This window comes from Rhea pennata, chromosome 16, assembly GCF_028389875.1.
Source record: "Rhea pennata isolate bPtePen1 chromosome 16, bPtePen1.pri, whole genome shotgun sequence".
Classification (NCBI taxonomy): Eukaryota; Metazoa; Chordata; class Aves; order Rheiformes; family Rheidae; genus Rhea; species Rhea pennata.
Genome location: NC_084678.1, coordinates 15,925,514 through 15,949,361, shown reverse-complemented (window position 1 = coordinate 15,949,361; position 23,848 = coordinate 15,925,514). Strand labels below are relative to the sequence as shown.

Sequence of the window (23,848 nt, the reverse complement as noted above, 5' to 3'; positions counted from 1 at the left end):
TATCAATTCAAACATCTTACTTGGACCATGTTCCAGTAATACCATTGCAATTAGGACTACTACCTCTGCAGCAGCATTAGGAGAGTAAATATTCCTTTATGCCAAGGAAAAGAAAGCAGTCAGCAGTAATGTAATGCTACCTAATAAACAGCTGGCACCAGGTTTTCCAGGAAAGTCAGCTTCCATTTTAACACAAATCAAAGTGACTAGATTAAAAAAAAAAAAAAAAAAAAAAAAAAAAAAAAAAAAAGATTTGGCTGGCAATCAATAGAGCTGCATTCAGAGACCTGTCCCAACCAGGAGTGCCGGGAATCATCCTGCTGTATGCACAACATTGTAGGCCAATTATAAGCAAGATGCTCTGTGACCTGGAAAGCAAGAAATCTCCCGTTTTCTTGTTATTACCTGTTATTCTATATTTAATTCACTTGCAGGGTAGGCTGCATATGAATATTCTGTATTGCCTTTAAATGACATGATTCTGGGAGCAGATGGCTCAGGAGGGCAAGTTTTGGGTGGCTTTCACTTGTATCTGTTTCATTCCATTTGGATTTTCCAGTATCTAGTGATGCAGTTGGGACAGACAGTATTTAGGGTCTCTGTTTTCCCCCACTGCCTGCTGTCACTAGGTTGGTAGCAGCCAAAAATCTTCCAGACCTCTCCCTTGTTCCATGCAAAACTGGCCAATGAATTTAAGCAGTTGTTTGGCAGGGGGAAGGAGAGGGGATGACACAGATTACAATCACAGATGTCTGATCTCTTCAAGAAACTCAGCTAGGAAATGTAACCACTCCTAACTGTAATTGTGGGTGAGCCAAGAGTGGACTTTCTTTACAAAAAAAGATAATTCATCATTGCATGCATTTCCTTCTTCTCTCGAGACAATTCACAGTATGACTTATTGGACCATCTCTTGGCATTCGTTGCTCACTTCCTCAATACCAAACTTCTTGGTACTTACCAGCTTGTACAGCCTGACTTGCAGCTTGGCTGAGTGAAAGAATCATTTGTTCTAAAGACTTTGTTTTGAGATGTGCTCAACTCTCTCACTGGCATTAAAAAGAAGCTGTTAGAGTTCAGACCCTCTCAAAATCAGGTAAAGCCAAATATCTCACCACCATCGACATCCAAAACTTGTCCATTAGAACATATTTATTTGAAGATATGTTAAAATGCCCGGCTAATATTTCAGAATGAAAGGTCATGCTTGGTCCCTCCCCAGAGTCCATCCTTGCTTTGCCAAGTGTCCTGCTTTTCTAAATAGTGATGGGATGAGAGACTCCTCCATTCATTCAATGGCTTCCATGACTTCCATGACAAGAGTTCGCGGTCCTGTCATGATGAGGCTGCTGATGGTCTGATAGTCCAAGTGCAAAACGTACATGCCATTCACAGAGAAAACAAGCTGACACACCTGCAAGGGAGATGAAGGGCTGGTTACCTTGAACTGATGCATGCAGGCAACTACTGCTGATGACTAACTACAGCCAGACTTTGTAAAGCAAATAACTTTCTACAAAAATCCTACAAACCAGAAAGCATTACTACTCTATGAGCAACAGTAATAATCACTGTGCTATAATCATTGTATCATAAGAAAAGGACCAAGGGGATTTAAACAGTGAGCTAGCAGAAAGTAAAAAGATTCACTTATGAGCAGTGGTTCATTTCACAGATGGAAATGAGACACAATATTAACATTTGGCAGTTTGGTAGCAAATGAGATTAGTAGGGGAGAGATGAACTAGGCTCCTGAGTAAATGAAACAAATTCACCCATCTCCTTCCAAAGCTGCCTGAAGCAGAGTCAAACTCTTCCTCTGAAGAAACCCATTATTTTAAATATCCAAGTGATTTTAGAGTTATACTAGCTTGTTGAAATTACTCCCTCCCTGTTAGGGTTTTTACAGCAGAACTGTGAAACTACTATTTCCTTCATTCACTCCTAAAACTAGGCCTGCAGCTCAACACACAGCCCATATATGCTTGAATAGTTGGTCTAAAATTATATTCAAGACCTCAGCTCATTTCAACTGAGCTGAAAATACTGGAGATTACCAGAGGAATCAAATCGAGAGGAAATTATCGATACAAAGTTATTCAGCTTTCCTGAACATAAAGAACAGTTCTGCACAGAGCAATGTTGTTAATAGTAGGCAAATACAAAATACATTACCATCGCAGAAGCAGTAAGAACAAATAATTCATGATAAAGATCTGCTCCTTTCCTGCTTTCCTTTAGTTATATATAGTTACTAGAGCTGAACTGGGAATTCCCTGCTTTCAGTACCTAAAATAGTTTCAACAGCTCTAAAGTTTGCCACAGGACAGCTTAGTTTTGACTATTTTAGCTGCCCAGTCTCTGAACTGCTGGGGCAAAAGTCAAACCCCGCCCATGGAACAGAAACACACAGTACACTGCCTGCAGGACAGTATGTCTTTCACCCTGCCTCTCACAATGTTATTGAAGTTTCCTGAGCTAACACAAGCAGATTTTTCTCTGTTGCAGGTGGTAGGATTAGCACAGAGGATGCTTTCAACTTGAAAAGCTCAAGTAGAACGTAAAGCTTCTCTCATTTTAAGTTACCATGATCAAGAAGTACCTTCATCCCTGCAGCAGCAGCAGGTCCTCCTGGGTCCACAGCTTGGATATGGCAAGGTCTTCCTCCTCGGACCACAAACCCCCAGCCCACAGCATCCCCCACAATCTACAAGCAGAATAAAATGGCTTTAAAAACAAAGGAATGGGCTTTGTTTTCTTCACGTGGAAGAGGTTCTGCTGTACTGAAGCTAAGGTTAACTGATCAGCTTAAACACTTCCACAAGTGAATGGCTCACCTTACCACAGAGCAATGACATGCAACCAAATTCCAATTGCAGTACCTGGATAGATGAGATGTAACAGCTCTAGTGGTGTGGAGAATTCTCCTCAAGATCCTAGTCTCTGTGATGAGTGGGAGAGAAAAAAGGGTTTACCTCAAGGCTCCTCTGACCATTAAGAAAAAAAAAAAGGACCTTTATGTCCTGCTTCCAGCTCTGTTAGCAATAGTCAGTGTCACCCAACAGTTCTTTCTCAGCCTCTCCGGTGGAGGAAGACATACTTGGGCACTAGTGAGCTTTCCATATCTCCAGTTATAAATCTCTTGACAGTTCTCAGCATGGCAACTAGGCTCTAATTCCTCCTGGGAATCTTGTCTTCAAGAAGAGTTCTTCTGTCTCTGCTTTTATTCTGGTGGACCTTTTCATTCACCTGTGCCAATGTGGTGTTTCAGAGAGCATCCTTGGCAATTAAACATCCCTTCCATTTTCTCGTGTGTGTCATGCTCAGCTGTAGATAGTTCTTGCTTTCATTTTTTGAGGTTGTGAAACTTTTCAAACAGGCAACATCTGCAAATCCAACCATGTCAACCATTGCTTTCCCCTTCTGGATTGTTTATTTCTCTATCTGCAAGTATCATTAACACTTCTCCTTGCTTTGTTCAGTGTCTTGCTACATTTGGGCAAAATATATATTTTTAAGAAATATTTAATCCTCCACTTACCATTTAATCCTACACTACCATCATTTGGAAGAGTATGATGGAATATTCCTAGGCTGTATGTCATATGAGATGCAGAATTACTTGCTATCTGAAAAGCTGTTTTCTGGTTAATGTGCCATGCCAGTAAGTATAGAAGAATGAAGCACAAGCAACATGAAGTTAAATGCAGGACATGTATTAAGAACATGTTGAGGACATTTCTAGAGAACACACACAGAGTGTTTGCCTTTTTACTGGCACAGGACAGCATTTCCAGGATAGAATTATCCACTCCTTCAACTTTTCCCACTCTGTTCTCAGCTTGTCAGAGCAGTTTACTGTAATATGTTGTCCATCTGATGTGACTTAAAGAGAAAACAAATTCTCAAAGCACTCTGTGTATTACCCATATAAACAAACAAAAGCAACTGCACAGCTAAGCGGAAGGAAATGAGCCATGAAAAGCACAGCCTGGCAGAGTTGAAGGGCAAGGCAAGAGCATTCTGCAGGAGAATGAACGGCATGTCCTCATACATCTCACACCGATCATCTGCTCGTTTCTCCCATCATCAGTTTCTACGGCAGAGTTAATCTGGGGACCTGATCCTCAGCCCTTCCCTTCTATAACCTCACTTGGATCAAACTAGGAAGGCAAGGCAGCCATCACACTCCCTAAGTTGGTTTTACAGAATTTCCCCTAATGGAGCCAGATAGGAAAGGTCCGAGAAGTAGGAAGTGTGTCAGTTCTCGACAAGTGATCATTTACACAAAAATAAACAAGCATAACAGGATCTACAGGGCAGCACACACAAGCTCTGCTTTGACTGACTGCAACTATCAGGTTCTATATCTCTATAAATAATTCGAAGAACAAAAGCCCAAAACTAAGGTTTTCACTAGCATCCTGGAGATTTTGCAGTGTATTTATTTTGTTCACACACACACACAAAAAAAAGTAAGATACAGCCCATTATGAGGAAGAGCAGAGTGGCCCTCAAATGTTCCCCATTCACTTCTGTTCCATACAACCATTTTCCACACAACTCTACGTTTTCATAAACCTAGTGACACCTTCCACATCTAGTCTGTAGCATGAAGCCAAAAAAATGCATAAGACAGTGCAGAAAGGTGACATCTTTGTGACTGAGAGAATAAGGGATATCAAAGTCTCAACTGTCACAAGGTTTGACTGAATCTTCAGTTTGCATGGAGCTGGATGAAATATAAATGGGACTTTTCCTGCCCAGGAAACAATTCCTTTCCTGATTCTACCTCTTTAATATACACCACACTAAAACAGAGGCTGCAGAGAGTGAACACCAGTTTCACTCTCAAGAATATCTGAAGACATCAACCCGCTGAAACTCGCAATGTTAGTGTGATGATGTGACATGCAATCAAAGTTTCAACGAACAGAGGTCACAGCAGCAGATACAAAGCTATCAAAGAGTGGTCAGAGAGTTCAGTACTATTAGATTAGCAATACTGCTCATACTGATCACTTACAGTTAGTGTTTTCTTGATGTAGGGGGCCCCAGGGGACAGAAGCTCTTCATTGGTAACTGGTCTCTTTAACACTAGAGAGGAAGGTGACAGATCCTATCAGAATCAAGGGTTTCATACAGTAAAGTGCTTAATAGGAAGCATGGGGATTACCATAGGCTGAGGAACAGATGTTAGAAGCAGCTACAACTACTACACACAGAAATCTTTGAATTCATCTCAATTTTTTTCCAAGATAATTACACAACTTCTCAAATCAAGCCCCAGAAGAGAGGCTGACCCTCCCCTCTTGCATACTACCAAGTAAATGGTGGATAGGTTTGTACTTAAGGCCAGAGCCAGCCCATACCCTAGGGATGTAGATATATCTTACACAATAACATGGCAATGCAGAAGCTCTGACCTGATTTTGGGTTGCACTCAGCCACAGGAGGGAAAACCAATGTAGGAGTAGCACTGAAGTAGGGATTGGAGTTTCCAGCCAGGGAAGTGACGCTGCTCCTTCGAACTGCTGAGACAATTTTAATCTCCTTGGTGGGCTGGACTGAAAGAGACAAAAAAAAAAAAAAAAACTAAGAAAGGAATAAACTAGCCTAACACAATAAAATTACTCCATCAGTCTGGCCCACATCTGAAGGGTAAACACACACTGAAGGTGGCAGTTGAACACAGACAGCATAAAACCAGCTTTAAAGAAGAGATTTCAGGGGTAAAAAACAATGTAGTGTGGCATAGTGGAATTCTAAATACAAAATTGCTGTCATGTTTTGAGGTTAGAGGAGTTTTGCATATATTAGAGAATGGTCTGTGTCTGCTGAAATTGTTCTTTGCTGTCCTTGGAAAGACAAGAATCAGATTTTCTAGCTCTTAAAGGCAGACACACACCCCTATACACGTACATCCCCATATTTGTTCATTTTCAGTTTCCTCTCCTGCTTATTTCTGCCTAAGTGTTGATTTTTTTTTCTCATTCAAAAGCTGAACTGGAGGCTTTCCCATGCCAGTCTGGCATTACTGTCTCCTGACAGCCCACATCAGTCTATGGGAAATTGAGGTATGTGGGACAACTGGATCAGGACCAAGAGTCGAGATAAAGTCCTGCTTCAAAATACAAATTCCTTCACCTCCTGGAAAAGAAATAATCATAGAATCAATAAGTTTGGAAGGGACCTCTGGAGATCATCTAGTGCAACCTCCCTGCTCAGCACGGTCACCTAGAGCATGTCAGACAGGGTTGCATCCAGGCAGGCCTTGAAGATCTCCAGAGAAGGAGACTCCACAACCTCTCTGGGCAACCTGGTCCAGCGCTCCGTCACTCTCACAGGGAAGAAATTCCCCCTCACGTTCAGGCAGAACTTCCTGTGCTTCAGTTTCTGTCCATTGCCTCTTGTCCTGTCACATGGGACAACTGAAAAGAGTTTGTCCCTGTCCCCTTGACACCCTCCCTTCAGGTACTTTGTACACATTGATAAGATCCCCCCTCAAGTCTTCTCTTCCCCAGGCTGAAGAGGCCCAGCTCTCACAGCCGTTCCTCATAGGGCAGATGCTCCAGCCCTCTGATCATCTTCGTAGCCCTGTGCTGGACTCTCTCCAGTAGCTCCATGTCTCTCTTGTACTGGGGAGCCCAGAACTGGACACAGTACTTGAGATGAGGCCTCACCAGGGCTGAGGAGAGGGGCAGGATCACCTCCCTCGACCTGTTGGCAACACTCTTCCTACTGCACTCCAGGATACCATTGGCCTTCCTGGCCACAAGGGCACGTTGCTGGCTCATGGTCAACTTGTCATCCACCAGCACTCCCAGCTGCTTCTCCTCAGAGTCGCTCTCCAGCAGGTCAGCCCCCAGCTTGTCCTGGTGCATTTCTGCCTAGGGTTATTTTTCCCTAGGTGCAGGACTCTGCACTTGCTCTTGTTGAACCTCATGAGGTTCCTCTCTGCCCAACTCTCCAGCCTGTCCAGGTCTCTCTGAATGGCAGCACAGCCCTCAGGTGTGTCAGCCACTCCTCCCAGCTTGGTATCATCAGCAAACTTGCTGAGGAGGCACTCTGTCCCCTCATCCAGGTCACTGATGAATAAGATGGACAGGATGGGACCCAGGACTGAGGCCTGGGGGACACCATTAGCCACAGGCCTCCAACTGGACTCCACGCCATTGATGACGACTCTCTGAGCCCTGCCTTTCAGCCAGTTCTCAATCCACCTCACCGTCTACTCGTCTAAGCCACACTTCCTGAGCTCATCTAGGAGGATGTTATGGGAGACAGTGTCAAAAGCCTTGCTGAAGTCACGGTACACAACATCCACTGCTCTCCCCTCATCCACCCAGCCAGTCATTCCATCATATCATTTATATATGGCAGGGAGCTTATAACTATTAGAAATAGTAATACTAGAGACCTGAGAAGTTATTTTCCTGAGATGGGCAACTGAGGAAGAAACTGCCACTGCATCATAATATCCACCACAAACCAATCCTTGGGATGAGTAGTTACTTCGTAGTATGCCTAAAATAACATTCTAGGCTCCGTTTTACTCTGGTCACGACAGGCTTGCTTTTGCACCCTTCCACAAATACACCCACATTACCGGAAAGAAAGCTGGTGTTGCCTTGGTCTGGGTTGAGCTTGCGAAGACAGAAGGGACTGTCCGGGCTCTCGGACAGAGCACGAGAAGAGTTCTCATTGAGTAACTCTGTGAGACGACGCCTCCGGCGGAAGTTGATCCAGAATTGATAGAGGATGTTACTGTCAAAGAAGTGATGTCTGTTGGACACTGGGAGAGAACAGAAGAGGGGAGAGAGGCTGAGGATGTGTAAAAAATATATATATATACACAGCAAATACACTGAGGGACCCAAATTAATTATTTTTAATGCCTTTATGATATATTTTAATCTTTCTGATTGTTTGAGGATGCCAGTCCCTTGGCTCTCCACAGGGAAATTGGAACAGCAAGCCAGGCTTTTCAGAGATACCATCTCCCAGAGGCAGGCCACTTTGAGTCACAGTCCTCAACTTGTGCCATACCCAAGGCAATACCTTTTGTACTGAAAATCCAATTCCTGCAGAAGGTTATCTCCAGCAAAGCAGAACTGAACATCACATCTTCACAAACAGCCTTCAAAACTAGGGGAGGATTCCCCCAGCCTGAGGCTTTGAAGAACTGCAGAGAAATAACTTCATCTCAAATTTCATCTCAAAGCCTTTGTAGGCGATGTCAGATTGCTCCCATTTCAAAGGTCACAAACTCCAAACATAGAACTAAATGGACCCATTACCATCTCCAAGTGGGCACTTGACCAGCACTTGTTGGATGACATGAATGAGGATTTGTTCCTAGCAAAGCCTTGGTAGCTATGCTCATCTTTTACTTTCCTTCTCTGCATCAGCTTGAACCTTCACTCACCATGCTGAATGATCCCATGCTCCAGAAGTGCACGGCCCAGCTCCACAGCTTCCTTTCGGTTTGCTGTTTCTCCTTCCTGAATGAGCCAGTCAATCATTTCACAGCCCAAGAATGTCCTCTGGTACTTCACAGAGTTTTCCTCTCTCACCTTCAGAATTGAATCTTCAAGACTGATCAGCCTGGTACAGAGGTGAAACATGGCTCCAGTGACCCTTAGAAACCCTGTCTACTTACACAAGGAGCTCAGCGGGAGCTGAAACCAGCCAAAACAAGACCAAGAGAAGCAGGCAAACTGTTCCAGACAAAATATTTCTGTCTAGAATCAGGGGGAAGGGAGGGGAAAATGCACAGATGCACGTTTCTATGCTAATCAGGTAGTTTTGTATATCTTTATCACAAAGGAGGAAGCAATTTCAGCAAAATCAGTTCAGCTGGAACCTCAATTAAAGACTGCAGGGGAAAAGCCAAATAAGCAACTAAATGTATGTCTAAATGTCAGATAATTCAAATTGATGGAGAAGATGCATTTCAGTAAGGATAAGCTCATTGTTTGCTACATATGTGAAAGCTAAATCCAGTACATCCACGAGAGGGTGCAGCAACCTCAGTCATGAGAAGAGCATTTGGCTCTTCTCCACTGCCCAATTTCTTCTGCCATAGCTGTGCAAAAGCAAAATACAAACGATGCACTTCTGCCAGAATGGTAGGGAGACAGCAAAAATCACCCATCTGTTTGCCTGAAGAAGGAATTCTCCCTCAGTACTAATTTGTGAATCTGACTTCCAGTCTGTTAAGGATCAAGAAAATATTAGGAGGCTGTTAAAGAAGACAGGTCCAGAGAGAGCTTTGAAGTTGAACTCAATCTAAGGAAAGGACTTATCAGGTGTGTTAGGATCATCTGGATTTAGAATCAGAATCAATCAAGAAGAATAAAACATTTCTCATTAATGCCTAGGTACACAGAAATTTCTTTAGTGTACGAGAATTGATATTTCCACTGGAAATTTTGCAGATAGACTAAGTGAAGTATAGGGATCCAGGTCCAGAAGGACCTTGAAAATCCTATATCCTGCTGATTTCAGTGGGATATAACTCCTAAGTGCTGGTGGAAAATTCACTCAGCCAGGGAGTTTGCGGGAGAGGTAAGAACACACTAGATGTGCTTGTCCCAACCAGCACTTTAACTGCGAACGAGATCACAGTACTTCTTTGTACTAAATCCCGGAACTAGCAGCTGCGCAGGAGCCCTTTAAAATATCAGTGAGTTCAGATTCCAGCTTTTCTCCCTCTCTAAGCTCCAAAAAGCCCTATTTTTCTGTTGCTGTGACAAGACTTTGGAAACAGTATATCCTGATGCTAAAGCATGAGGTATAAAACGAAAGGAAGAAAGAGGCCGGCTGTAGTGGTGATTCTCAGGTGCAAAGCATCAGCAGCAAGTGGAACCAGCAGACTGCACTTCCAAAGCCTTTGCTAAGAATTATTTTGCAAGGAAAGGACTCACATACTTCTCATAAAGACTCTGTCCTCTCATGAACACCTTCACATCCTTATTGAGAGGGAAGGTCCCATCATCCTTGCGGAAACGGTACAGCAGCTTGGCATCCTTGTAGTCTGAGTGCTCGTCGCAAACTGAAAGGAGTCCAGAGCAGGCACATCAGTAATATACGGTGCAAACATCACAGCCTAGATTTCAGCCCATAACAGGCAGACAACAGAGCTACACAGAGCACAGACTCATCAGTTTTAGTTATCTCTAAGTTAAAATCTATGGAGGCTTGTGTGTGATGCCCTTCTCTAGGCCTCTCGCACCATGCTGCTGAAGCCATCTGTGCATCAACCAGTCCACACTGGAACTAGCATTTGAGCCTTCGGTGCCCAAATTAGGTGCTTACAAATGCCTGCAGCCCAGCTGGTGGGAGAAATCACTCCCACTGTATAGAATTCCTTAGGGAAGCTTGAATCCCAGTCTACCCTTTGATCCATTAAAATTTTTTTTTTTAATATTTTTTCAGTCTAGACAAAAAGGAAACAAACAGAACTGCCACTGCCATGCATAAGCAAACTTCAGGGGGTGGACCTCCAACAGGGCATCCAAAACCCCATTAGATCACCGTTGTCCTTGCTGAAAATACTTGTATATAAAATGTCATAATGACATCAACTTTTCCACATTGTTTTGTGCCAATCTTGCCTAATTTATTTGTATGGCAGGCTGATCTCTAGAGAGAGATTGTTTTAAAGCTAGATGCATACCACTGGAATAATTCAATCAATATGAAAAGCCTAATTTTTACAATTATCTTGGGAATGACAGCACAGTCTATGGATGCATGGCTGTTAAGTATATGCAATATTTCACGGGCAAATATTTGAGATTCAGTTTTGAGATTAAACTTGTCTGCAATAGATTCATAGACTAAACCTCCCCTAAAAATCACAGTCCAGTTATCAAATGGGTCTTGCCTTTCTTCAGGTTCACCTACTTGAAGTGAGAAAAGTGCTATTTCCTGCTTAGTTTCAGGGGTTAAAAAAGAGTAAAGTAAGAATATGCCCAGAAAACAAAAAAAAAAAAAAACAAACAAAAAAAAAAAGTCAAAGAGGGGGGAAAAAGAGAGATTTCCTCACTAAAATACTGTGCATTTAAAAAAAAGACAAAAGACATTCTTGTGATAATTTTAAGTAATAGCTGTTCATTTCTTCTGAACCGAATGACACTGCAAAGCTTCATTTACTTTTTGGTAACCAGCTCAATGTCCGTAACTATCAGATTATCTGGAGTTCAAAATTCTTCCTGAACACTCTTCATAGTGCCAAATCAGGACATTGAAAAACACAGGACTCATCAGACAATCATGTAGCTTCAGACCATTGCTTTAAAAGGTGAAAGTTTTCATGTTCTTAACTGAAAGGAATAATGAATCAGATGCCATTTACAGTTGGTTGATTGTTGGAAACTGAGCAGAGTACCTTACAGGACTGAGTTCTTGGAAAGCCAAACGATTTTTGTTACTTGAAGACCAATTTCAACATGTTTCCAGCATGTTAATAGAGTAACAGCTCAAACCACATCAGATCATTAAGAATCAGCACAGACAATGATTTTCGTGAGATAATTAGTGCCTTCTAGATCCCAGCAAAGAAGAGTGCAAACACTTTAGACAGCCAATTGCAAAGCACTTAGCACAGTGCTGTGGTTAGCAGGCAGGCCTGTTACCATAGAATTAATGAAAATTAATGGTCATAAGACAAGTTAGAAAGTCAGCTTCTGTGTTCTGCAAGGAATTATCACAGAAATAGGAGGGACGTGCCCATGATAAGCAATCAAAACAGCACTGGTACTCAGTGCTGCATAGGTTTAATCAACTAATGGATTTATTTGAACCTAACAGCCTAGCTGTGAAGAAATCACTGAAAAAGATGGAAAAATAATCAGTTTTGAGAGTTAATGGTTAACCAAGAACTAACTGCTTCAGCTTTATTCTTTTGCGATAAAGCACAGCAGCAAAGCTTATTTTTATTCAAGGTACCTTAATGTAAAAGGCATTAATCTCAGCAAGCAGCAGATGGCAACTGAGAATGTTTGCACTGCAGTGGGCAAAGACAGCTATTTCTGGGCTCTGTAGAAGGGGGAGGAAAATCAGATTGAATGTCATCTGCTTATATCTCCTCAGCTGCATCCTCTTGCAATAAACTACCAACTCCAGCTTACCACATCTCTTGTCCTGAAGACTTGGAAGCAGGTTTGCAAGAGAGCTCAGCCAAGGAGAGTAAGCAGGTTTCTTCTCCAAGCTCAGCCACTCCTAGTCACAAACCTTCCCAGGGAGGGCAATGGTCTCCCAGATCTATTGGAAAGACTAGGACTTCATTCTTCCTTAATGGGAGCCTACTTGGGCCTGAAATCCCAGGGAGGGGAAGTTCTTCACAGATTTGAAGTACTGCTATTTCCTGTCCTAAACATACAGTTCCTTATCAGCAAGCACTAAAGCACGTTAGAGTCTTTATGTTTTAGATAACTATTCAACAATCCTTTTGGTCATTTACTCTCCATATAAACTTACAGTAACATAAAGCTTCCCTTCCAACGGTACCCAGAAAAGCCGGGTCCCCCACCATGCCACTGACATGTAGTTCTTTAACGTAAAGGCCTTTCTATGCACAGCAAACAAAAACAAAACAAAAAAAACCCAGAAAATTATTTTCTTCTTTTATTAGCAAAAATGTTTTTGTGCAAAGCCCTGATATGTCTACAGAAAACCATAATTAAGATAAAACTGTAGAAATCTTCATTGAAACTGAAAACCTTCCTATTTAGGAACCTTTGCTCTTGGCCTGTCAGTAGGAGATGTGTTGTCAAAGGCAGAAAAGGTCAAGGCAGGGAAACAGTCCCAGACTTGGTTAAACACCTGGTCTTTTAAGCACGGCCCTGTATGGATATGGACAACTGTCATGCAATAAATGGTGTTTTCTCCATATCAGCATCACACAGGAATCGAGAGAACAGGAAGACTTCAGCAGAGGCTGTCTGAATCTGACTCAAAAAGTCTTTAAAATGGCATCACACACAATTTCTAAGGGAGACATTCCTGCAGGATACTTTGGCCTCAAGTCTAAAGGGATTGGATTACCTTTTGCACTGATTGGCATGGATTCCACACCCCTACTTCTCCCACCCCAACATATACTGAGAAACCAGGGGTGCTGTGCAGATATGGTGAAAAATAAACTTTGATGCACACATGAAGTATCCACTATCATTCAGCTTCCATTTCTGCATGATGCAAACATGGGCTAAGACAAGCATCTGCAAAAATATCCACCACTCTATTTAGGTGGCTGCATTTGCTGTAAGGAATACAGGTCAGATATTACTGAACTTGCTTTCAAATAAGAGACACTTAAGATGTCTTTTTACCAGTACACAGCCCTATTCTCTTCTCTGTGGCACAGGGAATTAAGACATCCTCCAAAGTATTACAACCTAACAGAGATTCAATTCTGTGTGGCCTTACTTGCCTGTAATCTTCTAGCTCCTCTGGGAGCCCGCACCATGTGAGGGTCATAAAACAGGGACTTAACTGCTCCCATTTCCTGGGTTGACTGACAAACACTGTGACCAGATACTCAGGTGTCCTCTCTGGGGAGACTTAAAAAGTAGCTAAAAAATCCACAAACCATGATGGATGATGTAATGGTCCATTAGCTTCTGCATTAGGCGGATACCCGTCTCTCTGTCAGGTGCTTCTTTGTGGTCAATCAGCCAGTCTGTGAGCTCCTTTGCCACAAAGCAGTTTGGGTATGTTCGGAGGTGGTAACGTCTGTCCTTAATGAGCTTCCCGTCATGGAGGCGAAGCCTAGAGTGAAAGAACACCTTTGAACATAGCTGGAGTTACAGGGACATTAGAGTCTAACAGCTCAGTATCTACCCAGCCTGGAGAAACCACTCATGTTTTGGGACTTCTGGCAAGTACTCAGAGACTTATAAGCTTAGCTAAACCTTTTTGCTTTGCAAAACTGCATCAGTCAATTCTAAGGAGCCTCTCTTCAAAATTCCCCTCTCTCCTACTATCACTATACAGCTTTTGTAATTGTCAGCAGCAGACTTGTTCTGAATCTTACTAAAAAAGCCTCTAAAAAAACACAGCAGCTAACTGGAGCTTGTGAAAAAGGGCCAAAAAAGGTTTTATTTTTTAAAAAAAATGTTATTGGCACAGTTCTGTACCTAGCTCTCTTCTCCCCATAACTGTGTAAGAGTAGCTTCCCCCAGGACAAAGGCTGAAGTCTTAGTCATAGCTCAGGGTGGGAACATAAATGGGAGTATTTGTTGTTTCTGTACGTAGCCAACAAAGAGGAACATCAGGCTAATTCCATGCTGCGTTCCTGTACCCACTAATATACAGCGCACAGTATCGGACTAGTCCTGCTCACGTGTATTAGTGCTGGCCAGTGAACGCACACCAGACGTCTCGCTCACAGAAAGCATGGCCTTCAACCCCATGGCTACTCCTGACGCTTTCTGGTTCACGCTGGGATAGACTGGGACGGAGTTTATTAGAACGTATCTGCAAGAGCCCTATTCCGCGAACCCTGATGACTCTGATGGGAAGATATAGCTGAATAAAGATTACTCAGGTGAGAATGGCTTTTACTTTTAAAAGGATCTTAACACGAGCAAACTGCAAAGCACAGACATCTTATGTATTCAGGCCAAAGCTCACCAAATTTGGCATGAGATCTAACTAGAAGCCAAATGTGTGCCCTGTAGTCATTACTGTTTTCAAAATACTAACCCTGGAAAATGCCCAGTGCACGCAGCAGATTCAGAGAGGAGATGTTTAATTAATATCCCCTCCCTAACTCTTTTTTTTTCCACATTTCAAATTACTCATTTCAAGTCACAGTTTTGCCTTGGGCCAGTATATTTTAAAAAGGCATTAATCACTGGATCATTTCTTTATTTAATGCTTCAGGTTCTTTTGTCCTGTCTAGTATTTTTGACAAAACTATCTGTATTGCACATCATACATGATGTTGTCTGTTGGACAATGCTTTCAGGAACCATACAAGAATTTCTAAATATCCTGAAATCTAACAGAAAACAATGGATTATTCTATATTATAGGATTAAGGAATAGTAGGTTCTCAGAAGTCATAAAGTTAAGACCCTTGGCTGGTGAAGAATATTTTTTCACTGATCATTGCAAATAATGTTCCGGTTATTATGAGCAAATATAATTCTTAAAGACTTTCAAGGACATATGTATATTGCTGTATGTATGACCTTCCAGGTAACATACAAAAAAAAAAAAAATCACATTAGAATTTTTCAGTGCAGACAAATAAGGAAAGCAATTTGAAAAACTAAACCAAAAATTTCAGGTACACCCAGTTCCTGAGCATCTTTAGAAAGAGACATCCTGCTTTCAACTGGCCTGCCTCAAATTCTCAAGTTCAGAGAACTTGAGAATTTATTTTTTTTAATTTATTTTTATTTTTTCCACTTTGTTTAACCAAAAGTACTCCATTGCTGTTGAGTGTCTGCAGAAGTCTATAAACACTGTATATGTAACATATATACACATATATATGTTGTAACATATATACGTATATGTATGTATGTATATATCTTCACCCACAATGACACAGAGCATAATCACACAAGGCCTGAATAAAAACTGGCTTGAAAAAAAACTGTTTCCACCACACTTTCTTTCCATTTTTCAGACTACTGGAGAAAACGTACATAACTTATGAATAAGGGGAAAAAGGATTTTCAACAAATGAATACCATTAAAAAACTAGGAATCTTAAATATTTTAAAAATCTATTATATATTCTGCAAGCTACTCCATCATAAACAATTATCAAGACAAGAACCTAAGCAGTATTTGAGCGTCTCTGGAGCAGCAACGTCCTGGCACTTCATGCTGTTTTCATGTGAAAGTTGCCATTTTGCCCTCAGAATCAGTGCAGAAGGCACCAGAAGATGTACTACTCAGTGTCCCTGTGTCCTTGCTAATTTTCCTCTCCTTTACTGTTTCCTGTCAACAAAAGAGAAACAAAAATGTTGTCCTTCACATACAGAAGGACATAAACCCAACTGCGTCTTCGAACAGCTCAGCTGACTCCCTATAAACCAACCAAAAAATTATGTTGGAAAAACAAAGCTAATGAAACTGGCTGGTTTACAGTCGTGCTTCCAGATAAAAATTGTTACGGAAGGATGTGTAACTGAATATGATGACTTTTCTAAACGCCAAAACCTTCCCTGTGTACATTTTACCTCTTCAAAAGGAAAAATAAAGAGAATGGAATAACACAAGGATATGCTTGCTGGAACACGAGAATCGACTGTTACGAAACACTCCTCTCGTTTCGCGGTCTGCGTGCTGCTTTCACATGCATTTGCTTTGGACAGGCTGCTTTGGGTAACCAAACTGTTTCTTTGTCAAGGTTGCTAAAAAGGCATTATTATTCATTCTCTGTAACCTTGTGGAAAGGCAAATATGCAGCAGTGTAAGTAGAAAAAAAAAATCACAGGATTCAGTGTGTAGGTCACTTTAGTTGTTACAAATATGACATAGAATTTGTCATGGATTGGAAGTCAGATTGGTTTTCTATTCCTAATCTGAGATGTTCCCTCTCTTGGATCCAGCTTTTTCCTGTTTGCTGTGTCCCTTCCCTGGTTTGTATTTCCCCCTATTTAGGTGAAACTATATCCCAAATGCTACAGACAGCATTACTGGGAGGCTTGTTCTGTTGACCGAGCTTGGTGCAGGCACAAACATCTGCTCCAACACATTCAATTTTTAGAGAGGATGCCAGAACAAGGGAATTTTCCTATGCTGGTTTAAAGTACTGTAATTCTCTGCATTTGTCCTTCTCACACAGAGTGGCTCCAGACATACTTTCCATTCAAATCTGTCAACAGGTCTTTCTCAATCTCCTCTAGGTTTTCACAAATACAAGCTCTATTTTTATTATTGTTCCTTGCCAAAGTTGAAATATTCTTTGTTATCTTCCTAAAAAAAATAGATTTTTTTTAACAGATCTTTCCTTTGCATTTTTGAACATTTTGACTATTCACTTCATCTCCTGATACTTCTTAGCAATTGTTTCTATTCCAGGTAGTTATTTTTATGAAAACAGTATACCTGACTAGAATCAAGCCTTCCCTAATGATTTTTGGTCAGCCACTGAATGACTGTAAAGGAGGTGAAATTATTAATTATCTAAATAAATGCAAGGTGTTACCCAGAAATCATTTTTTCTGCTATATTTCCCTTCCAATTGCACTTGCCTTAATTAGATTTTGTATATTGCATCAAAAGGCTTTTGTACCATTTCACAGGATTATTTCCAGTGAAAAATTAATTATACTATTCTGTAAGCCAAGGTGTGGATTAGCTCATTTGAACTTTTTTGCAATGGATTTCTGGCTGTATTACTGCAGGTGCTACATTCCTGGGGAAAAAGAAAAGCATTGTGTCTTTTTTTTTGGCATCCCTGTAACTAATGACATAAAATCAGTAGAGGTAAGACTTGAAATATTTTTCCTTCAGTACAATGGCTTGGCATTTCCCTTCTGCCAGGCATGTGAATATTTATCACAGCTACTTTCAGACATGAAAACAGCCCTACTCTTTCTCTCCATTCAAATTCTAGGTTGAGATAGCTACCCTCTACTACACAGGCTGGCAGCATACTTCTGCTGTGAAGAGAGTCTCTGAAGTGCCTGAGAGCTGTCTTCCCTCTGAAAGGACTTTCACAAGTAACAGGCCAAGCTGTACTCTTGGCACGAGCCTCCCCTGCTCTTCCCAAAGGCAGTCACTCTTCCAAGGGTATTTCGGAAGTCCACCGCTGGAGCAACCCAAGCAGCTCCTCTCCTGAGGATTCACATTTCATGTGCTCCTACAACAGAGAGTCTGAATCCAGGGCGGACACAGAAGCGAGAGGCTTTCTTGTAATGGAAAAGGTGCTAGTTCTCCTGTGTTACTGGACAGTCAGAGCAATTCCTTGAGCTGCAGTCACTGGGCACAGACCATATGTCTGTGTGAAGTAGGAATGCCTCCACAGGGGCTGGTGGCGAATAGCTCTTCCGAGCTTCCCTTCACCTCCTACCCACCTAAACAGACTTTGGGCATCTCAAATGTCAAGGTGGATCTTTCAAGGCTATTAATTTCAGTTCACATTCCCACAGCAATCAAATACAAATGAACAGCCTTGAAAAGATACTTCAGAAGAATCTTTTTTATTCCTATCTTTAAATGATCCATAAAATGCAGGAATAGCCACAACGGCATCTCTGCAAAATTGCTGCTAGAGGCACAATGTGGGCCATACAGCAGAGTGAGCATTGCAAGCAGTAAAACCCCATTTGCTACGCTCCATGTTTGCAAAAGCACAGGTGCATTCCGGAGAGAAGGGGAAAGCGTGGCATGACTGTATCAGCCCTGCCAAAGTGGTACAGAAGTGTTTTATTTCCACTCATTTAAATGTACACAGAGGAGCACGGGACCTGAATCTCAAAAAAAAAAAAAAAAATCCCTGCAAGTACAAGTCTACTTTCTAGTCTTCACTTTTATCAGCGCTGAAAACTTACTAATGGGCTAAAAACCAGACAAGACCACTCCGATCATTTAGTCTGATCTTCTGAACATAGCCTAGAGATTCTACCTGCTGACTCCCACATCAAGTTGTGTTACACGATTCTTCTAGAAAGACATCTTCACTTCATTGAAGGATCTGAATTCAACAGAGAGCTACCAAAACCTTCTGTGGGCCCAGTATTTTGGCCAGGCATATAACCTTTAGCAGTTCGACTAGATATCTTTAAGTGAGTCCAATTTTCAGAGCATCACAACATTAGCACTTAATGTTAGCATTTAACAGTGTCTCAATCTGGGTATCCAAATAAATCATTCATTACCTTTGAACATCTTGTACAGTACTTGAACTCACAATTGTTTTCCTCATAGGGGAAAACCTTCCATCTTCCCTCTTACTTCTTTGAGAAATAGATCTACTGAGTGTATTTTACATCTAAGAGTGATTAATGCTTTTAATGCAGTTATTAAAGAACTGCTGGTTCACTTGACCATGAAAAACACCTGGGAGAGAGATTGTATGAGGACTCATCTATACTTGAAGAAACTCAGATTATAATAGTGTGAATTTAAAGTACAGTAGTTGTTCCAGAATAGCTCTGTGCACATAAGCCATTTGTTGCTACAAGACTAACTGGACTCCTACAAAGTGCCACCCAGAAACCCAGTTCCTGCCCTTTGCTGCACACACACAACACCTAGTACACCTAGAGAGATTTTCATGCAAGAGTGTGTGCCTGGAACAAAAAGAGTAACAGCAGAAGATATAAGGAATGAGAGTCTGACACAACAGCTCTGTCAAACACAATATCAAGATAGCAGTGGAAATCTTAATCTTTCTGATGAGGAGAGACCAACGGCCAAATTCCTCTTTTCCCTCTTTGTGGGCTGGAAAGCAGCATCCCTGTGGAAGCTGTGGGGCCCTCACAGACTCTGTGTCTGATGCTGTCATCCAGTATCCCCTTGATCTATTTAGGATCAGTTTCGTTCCTGGTCATCCCCACGAACCTTTCCCTTACCCCTCCATTGTGCAGTTATTTCTGGCTCAGAAAGCTGTCCCAACACTGAACAGACTCATCCCTCTGGCCAAACCAAACTGAGAGGGATTTGCAAACTTCCTTGGAAGCCAAAGAATCGTGAGGATGGAGCAAAGGTTTGTTTCGTTAAACAAAACAGTGGGGAGGAGGCAGGGCAGGAAGTGGAAAGTAGAGAAAACAAATGTTTGGGATTTTATATAGATACAGCAGCATTATTTGCTGATCAAGGCTTACAGAATTCACATTCGAAAAGCAGCTCCCAGAATGACTGCAAGGCTCCTTTATTGCTTATGTGGGCATAAGCTGCAGAGCACAATGCAGACATTTCATTCTGCTTCCCTCTGCTATTGCCTGAGGCAAGGTCCTCCAGCCTCCCTGCCTCCGTTTCCCCATCCCTACCTATCGGACGCCCAGAGCCCTGGGAAGCTTCGTATCATCTCTGAAACACAGCTGCTCTCTACATGTCAAACTGAAGTTCCTGGAAGTGCAAGAGACAGACAGGCTCAAACACTCAGCACCCTGTATTCTGGCTTCAGGTAATTCTCATTTCAGCTGGACTAGCTGCAACAGAAAGAAGGAGGGGAGCCAGCAGGTTAGTGGAGTCTCTCTCTTCACCTTCCTCCCCAGGCTTTTAAACTCTTTGCTATCCAGCAGCTGTCTTTCCAGTCTTTCTACGCTGAGAAGAGGCTCTTGCCTAGCTTAACGGAGAAGGATGTGACTGCTCCTTGCCAAGGCACCAGCAGAAAGATTATTGATCCCACTCACCTCTCCATCACTGTGAGCACTGGACACCTTAGGGTCTTTCACTGGCATTCAGATCTGTCACCCACAAAACACAGCTGAGGAAAAGAGCAGTTGTACTGGATGAAATCCACCTGCTGTTCTCTAGGCAAGTGTTCAAGAGCAGGTCAGAGGTGTGATGCAATCCAGACTGCCCAAGGGCAGAACAGGTTTGCTCTCTACAATCAAGTGTTGGCAAAACAGCATGTGTCTGCCAGTGTTGTTGTTTTTAGTGTATGTTAACCTCTGAGGTGAGAGCTTGTCTCTACATTCCTGATCATGGCTTGTGCTTCCTCCTACCCCTCTACCATGCTGCTCAGAGAAGTAACTTGCACCAAGCTCATCATAACATAAAAGATTGGAGAGGACGAGGCAATTCAAAATGCACTCTCACTGCAATTGGCTCAGCCCAAAAACCATCTGAGATTCTGTGAGCTCCCTAACTCAGGCAAGGATTCTCCAAGGAACTCTAGTTGGGGGGGGGGGGGGGGAGGAGATGAGTGCACCAAAAAGTTTGTCTGCTTGTTTCAAGTTCTCTCCAAGATCATCTCAGTCACTCTAACAGAAAAATATTCCCTTCCTGCACAAATGTTTTCTTCCTTTAGGATTTCAGCATCCTTTTTAAAGGTTCACGGCACATTCAGGCTGGCAGTGAGGAGTTAAGTTTCCAGACAAATATTTGGAGGAAAAAAAAAAGGATTCATAGTATCAATTATCCAAAGAGTGTAACATTTGTACTATGTCTTTTCCTTGCTTCTAAGAACTAGAGCATTGTGCAGTATAGGAGAATAGTTCTATTCAACAAACAGATTTATTGTATCCCTTTCTCCTCTTTACAGTCACACAGCTGCCAGACTGATAGGCAATCTGATATGCTGGTTTCCTGTAAAAAGACCTAGGAAGGCACAGCATTCCCCTTGCACGAATCTGACTGCAGCTTTAACACATGGGTGGATAATCTTATTGTCTCTCTGAGTACCTGACCCCTCTTCTTTAGCCCACGCTATTAGACCATTTATAAACTGCAATCACTTGGGATGGGCAAATCAGAAAAAAATATATATATGGATAAGCCTGCTCTGCCCATAGGATAGAAAAAGTAATAACTTTACCCCTCAATTATTGAAATGAAGCTACTCACTCCAAGATCAACAGCTGCTTTTCCCTATAAAAAAACTAAGCTCATTTTCTAAACTTGGTTTATAATTTGGGCTGCAAATCTTGCAAAAGCAGAAAGGTTTGATGCAGTCCTCCACTCCCTAACAGCAGTTCTCCTAGTTGTTACCTACGGAAAGGATTTAATTTCTGGAGCCAGGACAGCAGTATTGGGGAAAGATAACAGACTGGAAATGCAGCTGACTGTCACTACACATTTAAAATCCAGTCAGTTTGGACATGGGCAGTATTTGCAAGATGGAGCCCTAATCCTTATTTGAAAGTTATAAATCCTTAATATGATACAAATAAATAAAGCTGAGGCTAATATGACTCACTGAGGATGGACAACATAGATACACAAGGCTAATTTTACAGATCTTGCATTAGCAATCTTACATTCTGGGTTGTTTAAATTATTCAAGGATGCATTTCCCAGCTTCTACCTGCATTTTGAAATGAAGCAGCATGGACCCAGATGCAAACAAGCAAACTGTGCTGAAGAGCTAGAAAAGCCTACAGTCAGATACCTAGAAGTAGTTTTGTTTTTCCAACCTCAGATCCACAAGGAAAAGGGAAATGTTTCCTCAGTCTTGCAGGTTTTTCTGTATAGTAGAATATATTTTCATTGTCATAAGAAAAAATCTTTTAAGTTACTCAAGAATTGTGATAACAAAAAAGCAAATTTTCACAAGTGACTTTTGAAAGAGAGGACCCTACATTTTGCTATGTGAAATGATTCAGGAACATGGCACCCGTGGGACGGCCTCCTGAATCACCTTTGAAAGTCCAACCATGCACCCAAACTGCATACAGGCAGTACTGCTCCCATGCAGCTGAGAACTGGGCACCTCGCCACATCTAGGTCCAAGTTTGAGACAAGATGTAAGGGGAGCAGAAAACCTGTTTGCATCTAAAAACATCTGCTGTCTGAGATACCTGCAGGTGGAGGGCAGGTGAGCCCCAGTCGCGCTGAGAGGAGCGGAACAAGGTAACAAGGGAAAGGAACTGGTGGGAGAGAGGAGAGTCAGCTGCCAAAGGGGAGGAGGAGATCCTACCAACTGGGACAAAAGTGCTTGCTTAAGATAATATTTTGAGCCTCCTGCTAACGGGAAGCAGTCAAGAGTCCCAAGGACTAACACTGAGCACACCCCTGCCTCAGCCTAGAAGACAGAAGGAGTGCATCTGAGTCCCGTTGCCTCCTACCTCAGTTGTTCTCCAGCAATCATCACTTCTGCCCTGTGGTGCCTCTCTGTTGCTTTCTTCTTCAGGCTGTTGCTCAGGCTCTCCATGCCAGGCTGGAAGCAGATGGTGGTGGGAAGATGTGCTTTGGGTAGCAGGGAGTGCTGGGAGACTTGGCACACTCCAGGGGATGCAGGTTTCAAAGATGCTCGCCCCCACCTCGGTCCCTCTGCCCGGCTGGCAAGGTGCAGGTAGGCAGTGTGAAGTTGCTGGCTCCGGGCTCCCTGCCTCTCCTTTCCCTTCTGTTGTCTGGAGGAGGAGCCTGCTGCAATCTGATCCTGGCTTTGCTGGTTTCTCACAGGCACATCTCCAGCAAGGCTTCTGCTGAAAGCCTACAATTTCTTCCTAGGGGAGGGAGAGCTCCCACTACCCTCAGGTCTCCTAGGCCCCCTCTCAGCTCCTGCAGGGTGGCAAAGCTGGGTTTTCAGCAAGCTGGAGATGGTATCCTTTCTGCTTGCTGCGTGCAAATGAGACATGACTCCAGTAAGCTCTGTGGAAACAGTTAGTTGAGTGGTTCGATTAGCGGCAACATGGACAAAGCCAACATGTCCCTCATGCTGTTACTTTCCCACAAAGGTTTCAAGAAGTGCCTTTTCTCATGCACAGTGTTGACTTGGGGACTGGCTCCCACCTCTTCCCTAATAGCCTTCTTCCCAGAGTGGGCTGCATCTAACACCATGGCCAATACTTGCTAAAAAATGGGCTCAGAACTGCTTGGCCTCTTTCTCATTTTAACAACTCCCACAGAAGTCAGATGGAAGAGCATAGGTTGTAGGAGAAAAGAATCTAGAGCCAACCTACATCCCTACTACCTGCAGAAAAAGCCTGCCTGGTAGAGACCCTCTTCTCCCTAGAAATCTAAAGCCTTATCCTATCATTCCCAACAGAAAATAAAGATCCAAACTGTACCAGCATCCAGATAGGTGCTTTAGCCATGTCTCTGGCAGGAAACAAAGTCAATCAGTCTATACGTAAAATCGGCATGCAGCAATGCAGCTGTTAAGGCACACAGGTACCATGCAAATGGTGCAGAAGCCTGATTCAGAGGATGCCCCTGAATGCAGGAATAAAAGTTGCTGTTATTTCAGGTTAGCTAGCACAGG

At 42.5% G+C, this 23,848-nt stretch overlaps 1 protein-coding gene across 1 annotated transcript; it reads right to left on the bottom strand.

Annotated features, from left to right (window-relative positions):
- Window positions 1–1,288: 1,288 nt before the first annotated feature.
- Window positions 1,289–22,844, bottom strand: LOC134147820 (DEP domain-containing mTOR-interacting protein-like). The gene is made up of 9 exons (XM_062589319.1): window positions 22,710–22,844; window positions 13,601–13,779; window positions 9,934–10,057; window positions 8,429–8,607; window positions 7,610–7,795; window positions 5,427–5,567; window positions 5,027–5,097; window positions 2,603–2,707; window positions 1,289–1,414 (listed from the first exon to the last, which is right to left on the bottom strand). The coding sequence occupies exons 1-9, from the start codon at window positions 22,793–22,795 to the stop codon at window positions 1,289–1,291; spliced, it is 1,197 nt and encodes a 398-aa protein (XP_062445303.1). The 5' UTR covers window positions 22,796–22,844.
- Window positions 22,845–23,848: the final 1,004 nt, after the last annotated feature.